General features: G+C 42.5%; 4 protein-coding genes across 6 annotated transcripts; 2 read left to right on the forward strand and 2 right to left on the reverse strand.

Annotated features, from left to right (window-relative positions):
- Window positions 1-210: 210 nt before the first annotated feature.
- Window positions 211-2,181, forward strand: LOC133839883 (F-box/LRR-repeat protein 15). 3 transcript variants are annotated; one of them, XM_062271516.1, is made up of 2 exons: window positions 211-1,106; window positions 1,153-1,610. In XM_062271516.1, the coding sequence occupies exons 1-2, from the start codon at window positions 334-336 to the stop codon at window positions 1,346-1,348; spliced, it is 969 nt and encodes a 322-aa protein (XP_062127500.1). In that variant the 5' UTR covers window positions 211-333; the 3' UTR covers window positions 1,349-1,610. The 3 variants fall into 3 exon arrangements, with proteins under 3 accessions (XP_062127500.1, XP_062127509.1, XP_062127516.1); XM_062271525.1 differs by having other exon boundaries at window positions 213-1,106; window positions 1,165-1,610; XM_062271532.1 differs by having other exon boundaries at window positions 215-1,106; window positions 1,468-2,181.
- Window positions 2,182-3,183: 1,002 nt separating this feature from the next.
- On the reverse strand, window positions 3,184-5,626 carry LOC133839870 (geranylgeranyl transferase type-1 subunit beta). Its single transcript, XM_062271494.1, has 4 exons — window positions 5,414-5,626; window positions 5,074-5,185; window positions 4,791-4,941; window positions 3,184-4,168 (listed from the first exon to the last, which is right to left on the reverse strand). The coding sequence occupies exons 2-4, from the start codon at window positions 5,181-5,183 to the stop codon at window positions 3,266-3,268; spliced, it is 1,164 nt and encodes a 387-aa protein (XP_062127478.1). The 5' UTR covers window positions 5,184-5,185; window positions 5,414-5,626; the 3' UTR covers window positions 3,184-3,265.
- Window positions 5,627-5,769: 143 nt separating this feature from the next.
- LOC133839903 (large ribosomal subunit protein uL24m) lies at window positions 5,770-6,821 on the forward strand. Its single transcript, XM_062271544.1, has 3 exons — window positions 5,770-5,949; window positions 6,062-6,215; window positions 6,269-6,821. The coding sequence occupies exons 1-3, from the start codon at window positions 5,866-5,868 to the stop codon at window positions 6,772-6,774; spliced, it is 744 nt and encodes a 247-aa protein (XP_062127528.1). The 5' UTR covers window positions 5,770-5,865; the 3' UTR covers window positions 6,775-6,821.
- Window positions 6,822-7,135: 314 nt separating this feature from the next.
- Window positions 7,136-10,036, reverse strand: LOC133839872 (uncharacterized). The gene is made up of 7 exons (XM_062271506.1): window positions 9,401-10,036; window positions 9,073-9,339; window positions 8,598-8,998; window positions 8,205-8,390; window positions 7,555-8,140; window positions 7,365-7,496; window positions 7,136-7,305 (listed from the first exon to the last, which is right to left on the reverse strand). The coding sequence occupies exons 1-5, from the start codon at window positions 9,497-9,499 to the stop codon at window positions 7,954-7,956; spliced, it is 1,140 nt and encodes a 379-aa protein (XP_062127490.1). The 5' UTR covers window positions 9,500-10,036; the 3' UTR covers window positions 7,136-7,305; window positions 7,365-7,496; window positions 7,555-7,953.
- Between the last annotated feature and the right edge of the window lie 341 nt (window positions 10,037-10,377).

Here is a 10,377-nt window from a genome sequence, read left to right on the forward strand (position 1 = left end):
ATATTTATTTATTTTTTTTAGCATCTGCGTAAATAGCTGATAATTGTAATTAACAATAATATGAATAAGGAGCTTGCTGTGATTTTTTGCAATATAACCCACTCATTTATTTACAGCTTACGTACTATCGATAATTAGTTTGCTTGCAAGCTATCGGCGTGGTGAAAAACTCACACGATAAACATGACAATCTTGTCAATGCATTTGTTCTTGTGGCGCCTGCGTAAATCAGCTGTTCATTTGTAAACAACATTCATTGTGTGTTGCTGCTGTGTGCTAACTGCGTATAAAATACAATTTAATAGTTGCAATTGACGCAGTAATCACGTAAGCATGTGTACGCTGCACATTGAGGAGGAGACACATTTAGCTGTCATGGGCAGCCGCAGAACACGCACTCCCAGCCCCATGATGATGCTGATGTCAAGGCCACATAACGGAGAACTAACGCTCTTCGATATTAGCTGGGAGGATGTGCTCATACCACACATGTGCAGCCTGCTGTCGCTTAAGGATCTCTTTAATTTGCGTAGTTGTTCACGCACCGCTCTACGCTTTGCTGAAGCGGCGCTGGAACGCCAACAAGAACTTCAACTCTCCGGGAATAACACAAGCAATATCGAGCACGCTTTCAAGGTGATGGCCCGCTGTTGTCGTCGCCTGGAGCACCTGCATTTGGCCCGTTGCAAGTGGCTAACCGACGAGCTGCTGCTGCCGCTGCTCAACAACAACAAACAGCGTTTGAGCGCCGTTAATCTTAATGAATGCATCAACATCACGGCACTGTCACTGCAACCCATCATTGTCCAGTGCAAGGAGCTGCGAGTGCTGAAACTCTCCAAGTGCCAGTGGCTGACGACAGGCGCTGTCGATGCGCTGACGCTGCATCAAAGCAAACTTGTGGAGTTTGACATCTCGCATTGTGGCGCAATTGGCGAACGTTGCCTGATCATCTTCTTTCGCAAGCTCAACAAGCTGACGATTCTATCGCTGGCCAATACGCCGAGTGTCACGGATCAGGTGCTCATCCAAATTGGCAACTATTGTCGCGCGCTGGAGCACATTAATCTGATTGGTTGCGCCTCCATCTCGGACTATGGCGTCCAGTAAGTACCACAAATATATTCGTCTCGTTCCGCTGCATCCTCTTAGCATCTCTTTCAGCGCCCTCGGCGTGCATTGCAAGCGACTGCAGTCGCTGCTCATTCAACGCTGCCACCGCATCACGGAGCGCGCCTTGGCGCCACTGCGTCAACAGCGGGTGCACATTGATCGGCCACGTGCCCAGAATGTGGCTGCAGCCTACAACTTGAACGATTTCTATCCCAGCGATTTTCTTATTTACTAGTCGAGTCCCAACAACAACCACATCTTTTCCCTTTTCTCCTCTCTTTCTCTCTCTCTTTTAACCACGCTCTCAACTCTTCTCCGCCTGTCTGTCCACCCCACCTCAACTGCCAACTGCAGCGCTTTGACCCGCAGCTGCCCCCAGCTCCAATCGCTAATGGTCCAGCGTTGTCCACTGGTCACTGAGCGCGTCCTTGCGCCGCTTCGTGGACGCCTTCACATCGATCGGCCCAGCATGGGATACAATCTGCCCGCCATGCAGCATCGTCTCTATCTGCAGGTCTGAGACAGGAGCGAAGACTGGAGGCTATACGACGAAGGAAGCAAGTCATCTGTAAATATTGTTTACTGTACAGGCAGCTGGAAGGAAGCCAAATTAGCCAGGGATTGCAAAAAGCCATAAGAATAGAATTATAAATAATCTTAATTTTATGCTGTGCAATTTTTATTAACAACTCATTATTTACTATCATTTCAGATATCAAGAAATAAGAGTTTTAAGTTTTTATAAGAAATGTACAATTTTTCCAATGCCTGATTTTATTCGTAGTTAACATTAATCGAAATTTGTATTAAAATTGATCTATACGTTATGCAATTAATCAACCTAAATTCATAGTTAGCAATAATTAAAATTACAGTACAATTTATGTAAACCTTATGGTCAATTTCCCAAGCAACATGATTCATTGGAAAAGCAATGCATATCTAAATATCTGCAATGTATGTTTTAAATAACTGCTGTTATTGGGCTTTGTCCGCATTGTTATTAAACTTTGACAAAAGGAATGTTAATTTAAGCAACAATAAAGAAATTATAGTCCAAATTAAATGCTTAATTTTTTTATTAAAGTGCACGCGCTTGAATTACTGAGTTCAAATCAAAAGAAACAGCCTTTTAAATTGTATCTAGTCAGCATTTAACTCAAATTTTAGCTTTGAGTGCAATTCACATGCAACGATCACTCAAAGAGAGTTTTGACTTTACGCTCAAATTTGCCACTCACAGCGACTCAACTTACTCAAACTTTTACCGGGCGCCAAATTGAGCTTTGCTGCTTGCTGCTCATTTCTGTTCGCCTGTTACTTCAGCTAGTGAATTTGACATTTTACACCGGCTGTTGGAGTTCGGCGAGACGCAAACGCACACATGTGCACACTTTACACACACACACACATAATATGCACACATACACACACACTCAGGCTTAGTTACTGTGCTTGTTGTTGCTTTGCACAAATTGCCTTAGTTTTGTTCTGGATGTGTTTTTTTTTATTTTGTAGTGTTGTTGCTTTTGTAATTGCCCTAATGTGTAAAAGTACTTTTTGTTGTTGCAGTTTGGGACTTTTCGAACGCCAACAGCTGGACTAAAATATTAAATTTCCCAGATGAAATGTGCAGCAAACTGGTAAATTAAATTTTATGTGCACTCATAATGCAATTGACTGACAAGTTGAGACCTTTGAATTATAATTAAATTATAATATCGCACACGGTAAAATCAGATTTTTCCCCCAATTAAAATACAAAAATTAAGCGTTGATTTTTAGTTGTTTTTTTTTTAATTATATATGCGCGTTTTATTCTTAAAATTCTAACCTTATCGCATAACATGTTTAATGTTTATTTGCTAAGCCATTTTGCCACTTTTCTTCACAATTGTACAATAACAATTTAAGACTACGAATAGACGGACGATGCCGGGCTAAACGCCAGCAATAAATAAAATAATGGCAATTCTCCAGCATTTTTGTTTTCAATACATATAATTCAGTTAAAAATCCCACAACAAATGCCAACTGTTTTTGCCGATGATTAAAAATGTTCAAAAAGCATTCTTAGCAAAATAAAATACTTATTATAAGCGTACAATTAGTTTACTTTTACATAGTGCATTGTTAACAAACATCTTTCCCATCATTGTGCTGATATTAGAGGCGAACTCGAGGTAGTCTTCTTCGTCGTCGTTGTTGCTGTGGCATCTCCGCTGCCATCGATACTCAGATGGCTGAGGCCATTGTTGGCCCTCCAATGCTCGTGCAACTGCTTCAGATGCGCATGAGCAGCCATCGAGAAGTTCAGACTGGGCATGACAGCGTTGAGACCCGGCTCCCCGGTGAAGGCGAGACCACAGAGGCCGAGGTACGTGTGAAATGGATCTGGTGAGGACTGCGGCCATTTGGCAAAGCCGCCAATTAGTTTGTCCTGTGTGCTCAAGATGTATTCCCGATTCGCAGCATAGTCCGTCAACTCGAAACCGTTGAGAATACGCAGCGAGGCGCCAATCCAGAAGGAGTAACAGGTGTCCACTGGTTTATTGGGACGACCCTGGAAGCCATCCACTTGTCGGAAGACAAGCCAGCGTTTAATGCGCTCCAAAGTCGTCGCATCCAGTCGGTCGAGTTGGCCACTCAACTCGAGGGCAGCCAGCGCACAAAATGTGGTGCCTCCATGGGCTTCACCCTCCAGCTCCTGGCTGAAGCCATAATCGTAGCGCAGGCTACGCATAATAAACTGAAACATGGACTCCTTGTTCACGCTGCCCCAATAGTCGAGCATGTGACAAATGGTGGCAGCACAGTAGACGAAGCGCATGTCATCCTCGCTGCCATTGACGCAGGCACTGAAGCTGCCATCCGGACGCTGCACCTCGGCAACTCCATCCACGATACTCTTGCGGTCGAGACGGGACAAATCATCGCCCAGTGTCACCAGCACTGCGATGCTCGTGTAGGTCATGGCCAGATGACCCCATTGATACTGTCGCATGCATTCCAGCACCTTGGCATCGTCTGTTTGTGGCAGCATTGCTCGACAGCCCTGCAACCAAGAGAGTAGAAGGTTAATATGATAATAAATATAAATATATGTTAATTTAGATACATGACAATTTTGCATATTCAAAAAACAGTCATATAAATTATTTCTTCGATAATGATTAACTTTAAACTAATAAAAATCAAAATATTTTTATGACTAAGGTAATTAACTATACATTGATATGGAAAAGTGAGAGAGATAGAGTTATTGTGCAAGATAAATGGTATTCCCTGCAAAGTGGTTATGCATGTTGTTGATAAACCGACGACGTTGGTGATAAGAGACGACAGCGTCTCTGGTTGCTGCGCAAATACAACTCAAGGTAATAATTATGCATGAGAATAAATTGTTGTTCCAGTAACTAAACGAAGCAATCAGTGCAGGTTCCGGTTTTGTAGTTAACTCTCTTGAAGTTGGCATAAATCATGAAGGAACATTAAATCTTAATATGCTTCACTGCTCTGTGTAAATCTTGTGCTGAAGCTCGCGTCCGTCTGCCGCAGCGGCTGCTGTAGCGCCACGTAAAGCGATAAGTTTGTTTGTATTTGCTTGCTATTCATCTTGTTTGTCTATCGTATCTGAAGTGAAGGAAGTTAGTAGGTTGACAAGTATTTATGCTCACCATAAAGCCACCGCATTGTTTTTCATCGGCGCGTGGCACAACCAAGCCACCGTAGGTCCAGTTGATGATGTCCTCGCGCATCTGTGGCGTCACCAGGTTCAGCGAATTGAGCACATCCAGTCCACATATGGCAAAGAACACAATGGTGCTCCTGTTAAAGGGAGAAAAATTCGATTACAAGAGTATTGGCTACAAAATGCATGTCTCTAGCTCTCACAATGCCCAAGTTCTGGACTTTCAAACAGACCGTCAATCAAAAATATGGAAATTATCCTTTACTTACCTCGTACTATCATGCGAGGACATGCGGGCTGGCAACAAGTGGAGGAAGCGCAGCAGGTTCTTGGCGTGCTTGGAGAGCAGCACGGGCTCGGGCTCGTTGGCATCCGTCATATCTACAATGTGGTACGAGGACATGTTTGATTCTGTTTACTTATCACACACACACACACAGCTCTTTCTTTCAATTGTTTATCTTTTTATCAATGTATTGGTTATGACTAAGCGACGTCGCTGTTGTCGTAATTTCTTTTTATTCTCTTCGTGGTGCTCTCAGCTTGATAGTAAGCAACCTAATGAACGTGCACTAGGCACGTGTATACAGTTAAATAGTCGAACATTACCTTTTTGTTATTATAAGCCGGTTTTTTGCATCGCTCTCCCGTAATTTATGAAAAATATATTGCAGATAGCAAACAGCACAAGCAAAGACGCTGCCTCTTCTTTACGTTCTGTGTATAGGTGATTTATGATAGTGTTAGAATTCTTTTTGTAGCCCTGGTTATGCGATGCAACAGCTGATTTTCTTTTATGCCGCTTAGCTAAATTTTTGATATTTTTTAAATGAAAATGATTATTTTAATGTAAATAAATTTCACCACTTCATATTTCTCTCAATTTAAGTAAGAACAATAAGTGTTCTTAACAACATATCAAGCAATCGACTTATCGATAATTATCGGGTTCAGTTAAACCTGTGGCCGTTATGTTGTGAATGACAAACAGCTGCTAGGCGCACCGCATTTTAAGTTTATTTTGCTGTTTTCTTCATAAATAAAAAGAAAATCACACAAAAATGCGGATCACACAGTTTCTGGCGAGTAAATTGAAGAACTTCTCCAACCTGCCCAAGGAATACATAGAGCGCAGCAAAAAGCAGGCAAGTAAATAGTGCAATTGTAACAGAAAACGAGTGTTGACCGCTCACGTAACATCTGCGCTGCCTCTGGAATGTTTACTGTGCTTAATTTTTAATAATTACTGATATACAGGTGTATTGGCAAACGCCGAAAGAAGCAAATTATCTTCCACGTACTGTTGAACGCAAGCGTTATCGCTACACCACAAATCGTTCATGGACTGGACACTTCAGGCAACAAAATATGCCCGGCACTTCCCGGCGCAAAGTCTTCGTGGAGCCAATTGGTGAGTGAAAAGTTGTCTCCATCAGATCCACTTTAACTCTTGAACTTTTGCAGAGGACTGGAGCTTCTTTCGCGGCGATCGCATTGAAGTGCTCGTGGGCAAAGACAAAGGCAAGCAGGGCATTGTCACCCAAGTGATTCCCGAGCGCAACTGGGTAATTGTCGAGGGCATCAATTGGCATTATCGACGAGTTGGGGCCGAAAAGGAATTCCCCGGCATAATCATTAAGTCCGAGTCTCCACTTAACGTAACCAAAGACATTCGTCTGGTCGATCCCTCTGATCTGCAGGGCACCGATTTCGAATGGCGTTTCACCGAGGAAGGCGAAAAGGTTCGCGTCTCAATGCGTTCGGGTCGTATTATCCCCATTCCGGAGACAAACAATCAGACCTACGACTACAAGACTCCCAATGCGTACATAGAGCGGGAGAAGGACACAACAGCTGCTGTTGTGGGTGAGATTACCTTCCAGCCAAAGTTGGCCACCTTCGAAATGGACATTATGGAGGAGATGGGCATCAAGGAAGAGCGCACGCCGGCCAAGAGCTATTGGTACTAGTAGCATAACTTGTTTGATTGTTTAAATAAATATAAAATACACAAAAAGTATATTAATCGCGAGAGAGATTGCCTTTGAAAAACCTGCTTCCTTTTATAGCACAGAATATGCTGTTCAAGAGATGTCAACAAGTTAATGACAGCCTAATAACATTACAGTTGCGTGTTAACTTAAGACTGTTAACCTTGCAAGCTTAACAGAAACATATAATGCGCTATTACAGAGCTGTTAAATTTAGCAGAATATCTGCTACAAGTTTCGTTATTAAAAAAAATTGCCACCTATCGAATGTTTAAGAAAATGTTAACCGTTTCAAACTTTTCAAAAATAGAATATGTTTATTAAGTTTAATAAAATGTTTCGCCCCTATTACTGACGATCCAGCAAAAGAGCTTAATAATTATGCGATTTAATTTCGTAGGTACATTCAATGCCTTCATCGGCTAAATTTAATCTAATCTTTGCGAGCTTCTCTTTAACTCGCAAAGGTGTATTGGCCTTCCAGGTGGCACAGGATGGATTGGTGCAATACTAAGGATGGAATCAGGCTTTTAAAATGGTTTTATAGTAGATTCGTTAAGAAGACTCACTTCATTAAAAGGTTCAACTAATGAAATCCACTTTTTTTGAATATCTTCTTCATGCTTCAAGAAAGCTAAACCTTCCTCTGCGCTTATTACATTATTGTCTATACAATTGTAACTGGTTCGATCATTGGAATACTAAGAATGAAATAAATCTGTTAAATCGTTTTAAAGTTGATTCGATAAGAACACTCACATTTCCATGACAGTCCACAACAACAGCGAAGATAAGAAGCCCAAATAATATTGTTTTCATTTCGATTTGCACAGAGTCACGTCTTTCGTAACACTGAAGATCTTTCGTCTTCAATACACAACAAATAAATTAAAACGCATTAGTCTTGGCTTATCAAAATAGCGACACAAGCTGAGATGATCTTTGATTCATTGGGCATGACTTTTCGCAATCTACAAAGCGACCAATTCCAATTTGCATTGAGTGATAATTGATTTTGTGACAGTCTAATCAAATCCTCTTGCAAATTATAATATAATATTTTCACACTTGACATTAGGTAATAAATATTTAGTTATCAGTAAAAACATTATTCATATTTATTGTTCTAAAAAGTAGTTGAAGAATGAAAAACGTAGCTCACTTGCGTGCTGCATTAAAGATTTCCTCGCGATGTTCCCGCAGAGTCTGCGCTAAACGTCGCACCGCCTGCTCTGCCTTATCAAAATCCCTGCGTAGAGTTTTATTAAATGTCTCATAGAGCCAGGTGCAAGTCTTGGACATGCTTGATTCATAGCTGTTGAAAACGCGACTCGTGTGCTCGTAACTGTTGAAGGAATGAGGTGAAGGGTATGAGAACACAATTTATTTAAATTAAATGCATTACTTACCGCGCTGCATTGGAAATATCTGTTATTAAATAAGTATTACAGTGATTAACTGCCAGCACCTGTCGATGACTCATATACCTAAGTTCCACGTGGGGCAGCGCTAGTTGAGCCGCCTCCAGTGACGTCAGCGATGCGTGCAGTAAGCTGCGACAATCCAACGCTGCCTGCAGCTTTTGCTTGGGATCGCTAAAGAAAGAAAGAAAGAGATGAACATAAACAAAATGGCGGCTGATGTAGTTGGCAGCTATTCACATCGAAGAGATTGCACAGTGTTATCGAAAATGTAGCTGCCAGCTATCGACATGTTCCATGCAGTTGGCAACAATTAGTGTAATCGATAATATTGCCATTCTTCAAGTTATCGAATTTGAATATCGACCGTTAAGCACTTACATTAGCTTGTTGAGCTGTCGCCACTGCTTCAACGCCTGTGTGGCCGAGTTTGCTGCAGCGCGCAATAATGTGCCACAAATGCGCCACTGCTCCATGGCACTTCCCAGCTTGTCACGCGTATCGCGCGCCGACTCTAGCTGCTCGTCGATGCTCTCCTCAAGGCGGGTCATATAAGTGCCGCCGCTAATATAGGCAATGATGCCATCCTGGTTCACATAAAGCTCATTGAGTTCGGCATAACTAGCCGAGAGCGTTTTAACGCGCTGTTTCGTGTGTTCAAGCAGTTCGCCATAGTAACGTATGCTAAGTAAATAGAGCGCCGATTCGCTCAGATTGGCAAAAAAGTCCTCGTGCATGGAAGCCTTGCGTGGATCGCCGATTATGCCTAGATTATGCGCCAGCTGTAATTACACACCAAAAAACACAAACAATCATTGTAAGTGAAAGTCATTAAGGCGCGTTAATTGTTACTCACCTGGGCCAGGTCATTGGTAGGCGTATTGGCGACAATTTCATTGCCTGTGCTTCGTCCCCCGCCCAAGGTCAGTGGCAGTGCCTCTGGCTCGTCACGAGCTGTTTCGGTCTGCATTACTTTGGGCATTCCCTCCAGACCGAGCATGGCATCGCGTTTCGCCTGCAGATGCTCAATCCAAGCCTCGGCGGTGGCCAAACGTGGACCCGGACAACCGCCCTCCACTTTGCTGATCTGTTCATCCAACCGCACATATTGCCTAACAATATTCTACCAAAAAGTAAGCGATAAATTGGAAATTTCATTTCAGTTAGTTAGTCAGGTAAATTACCGTTGTGTTGGCGCCGCCATTTTGTTGCAAAGACAGCGCTGCATTTGGCACCTGGTCGCCGCTGACGCTCGTCTCCATGGACGAGCCGCAGCCCATCATGCGAGTACAACAGCACTGTCTATAACTGCCACAAATAATGCCAATAGCAAGAGTGACATTTTCGTCAAACCTTGCGAGAAGAGCAAGGCAAGTGAATTTGAATTTTGTTCAATCACGTCCGCGTTCACGTTCGTTCACGTCCGTTACGCTCGCCTGCCACACGTCGAATGAGAGGCCATTGTCCGCCCGTCCGCCTTTTGTCCAGTTACGACAACAACAACAACAAGAACAAGAACAACAACAAAGTTTTCGCGTTACTTGTCAAGCACAAGCCAAATATGCCACCACCTCAGCTCCCTCCTCCCCCTTTGGCTTTCACTACTTTCGAGCTATCCATTCATTTGTCCATTCATCGCGAACCACTGCCATTAATGCTTATTAGTGGGGCGAGTGAAGTGGGGCATTGAAGGGTCATGGGTGAGGCGGGTGTATAAACAATTTATATTTGTTTCGCTTGCATGTCGCTGTTGTTGTGAATTGGCGCACATACTCGTCGATTTATATAGTAAATTTGACAAACAAGCGGCGAACAATAACAAACAACAATCGACAAAAAAAAAAAAATAACAAATTCTAACAGCTGCTTGGCAGAAAACACTAAACAGAGTCCAAAACATTTGTTGTGACATTAACTTATGCTGCAACTGTGTCCCACAAAAAAAAAAAGAAATAAATATAAGCGGCCACCCAATTCGGGGTACAACATAATCCATCAACAAGGATAACCATCTAGATTTTGATAAATTACCAACAAATTATAGGCTTCTAACACACACACACAGAAAAAGTGTCAAGGAGAGCGTGTAAGAAAGAGAGCTGAAGAAAGAGAGAGAGAAGAGAGGCACATGCATGCTTATATACAGTTAAATTGACGATTA

This window comes from Drosophila sulfurigaster, chromosome 2L (genome assembly GCF_023558435.1).
Source record: "Drosophila sulfurigaster albostrigata strain 15112-1811.04 chromosome 2L, ASM2355843v2, whole genome shotgun sequence".
Classification (NCBI taxonomy): domain Eukaryota; kingdom Metazoa; phylum Arthropoda; class Insecta; order Diptera; family Drosophilidae; genus Drosophila; species Drosophila sulfurigaster.

Coding starts and splice junctions, on each gene's coding strand:
- LOC133839872 (XM_062271506.1), bottom strand. CDS start 9,499: ATGATGGGCTGCGGCTCGTCCATGGAGACGAGCGTCAGCGGCGACCAG. Junction 9,340..9,400: donor ATGGCGGCGCCAACACAACG/GTAATTTACCTG, acceptor ACTTTTTGGTAG/AATATTGTTAGGCAATATGT. Junction 8,999..9,072: donor CTACCAATGACCTGGCCCAG/GTGAGTAACAAT, acceptor GTGTAATTACAG/CTGGCGCATAATCTAGGCAT.
- LOC133839870 (XM_062271494.1), bottom strand. CDS start 5,183: ATGACGGATGCCAACGAGCCCGAGCCCGTGCTGCTCTCCAAGCACGCC. Junction 4,942..5,073: donor TCCTCGCATGATAGTACGAG/GTAAGTAAAGGA, acceptor TCCCTTTAACAG/GAGCACCATTGTGTTCTTTG. Junction 4,169..4,790: donor AACAATGCGGTGGCTTTATG/GTGAGCATAAAT, acceptor TCTTGGTTGCAG/GGCTGTCGAGCAATGCTGCC.
- LOC133839903 (XM_062271544.1), top strand. CDS start 5,866: ATGCGGATCACACAGTTTCTGGCGAGTAAATTGAAGAACTTCTCCAAC. Junction 5,950..6,061: donor TAGAGCGCAGCAAAAAGCAG/GCAAGTAAATAG, acceptor ACTGATATACAG/GTGTATTGGCAAACGCCGAA. Junction 6,216..6,268: donor AGTCTTCGTGGAGCCAATTG/GTGAGTGAAAAG, acceptor GAACTTTTGCAG/AGGACTGGAGCTTCTTTCGC.
- LOC133839883 (XM_062271516.1), top strand. CDS start 334: ATGTGTACGCTGCACATTGAGGAGGAGACACATTTAGCTGTCATGGGC. Junction 1,107..1,152: donor ATCTCGGACTATGGCGTCCA/GTAAGTACCACA, acceptor GCATCCTCTTAG/CATCTCTTTCAGCGCCCTCG.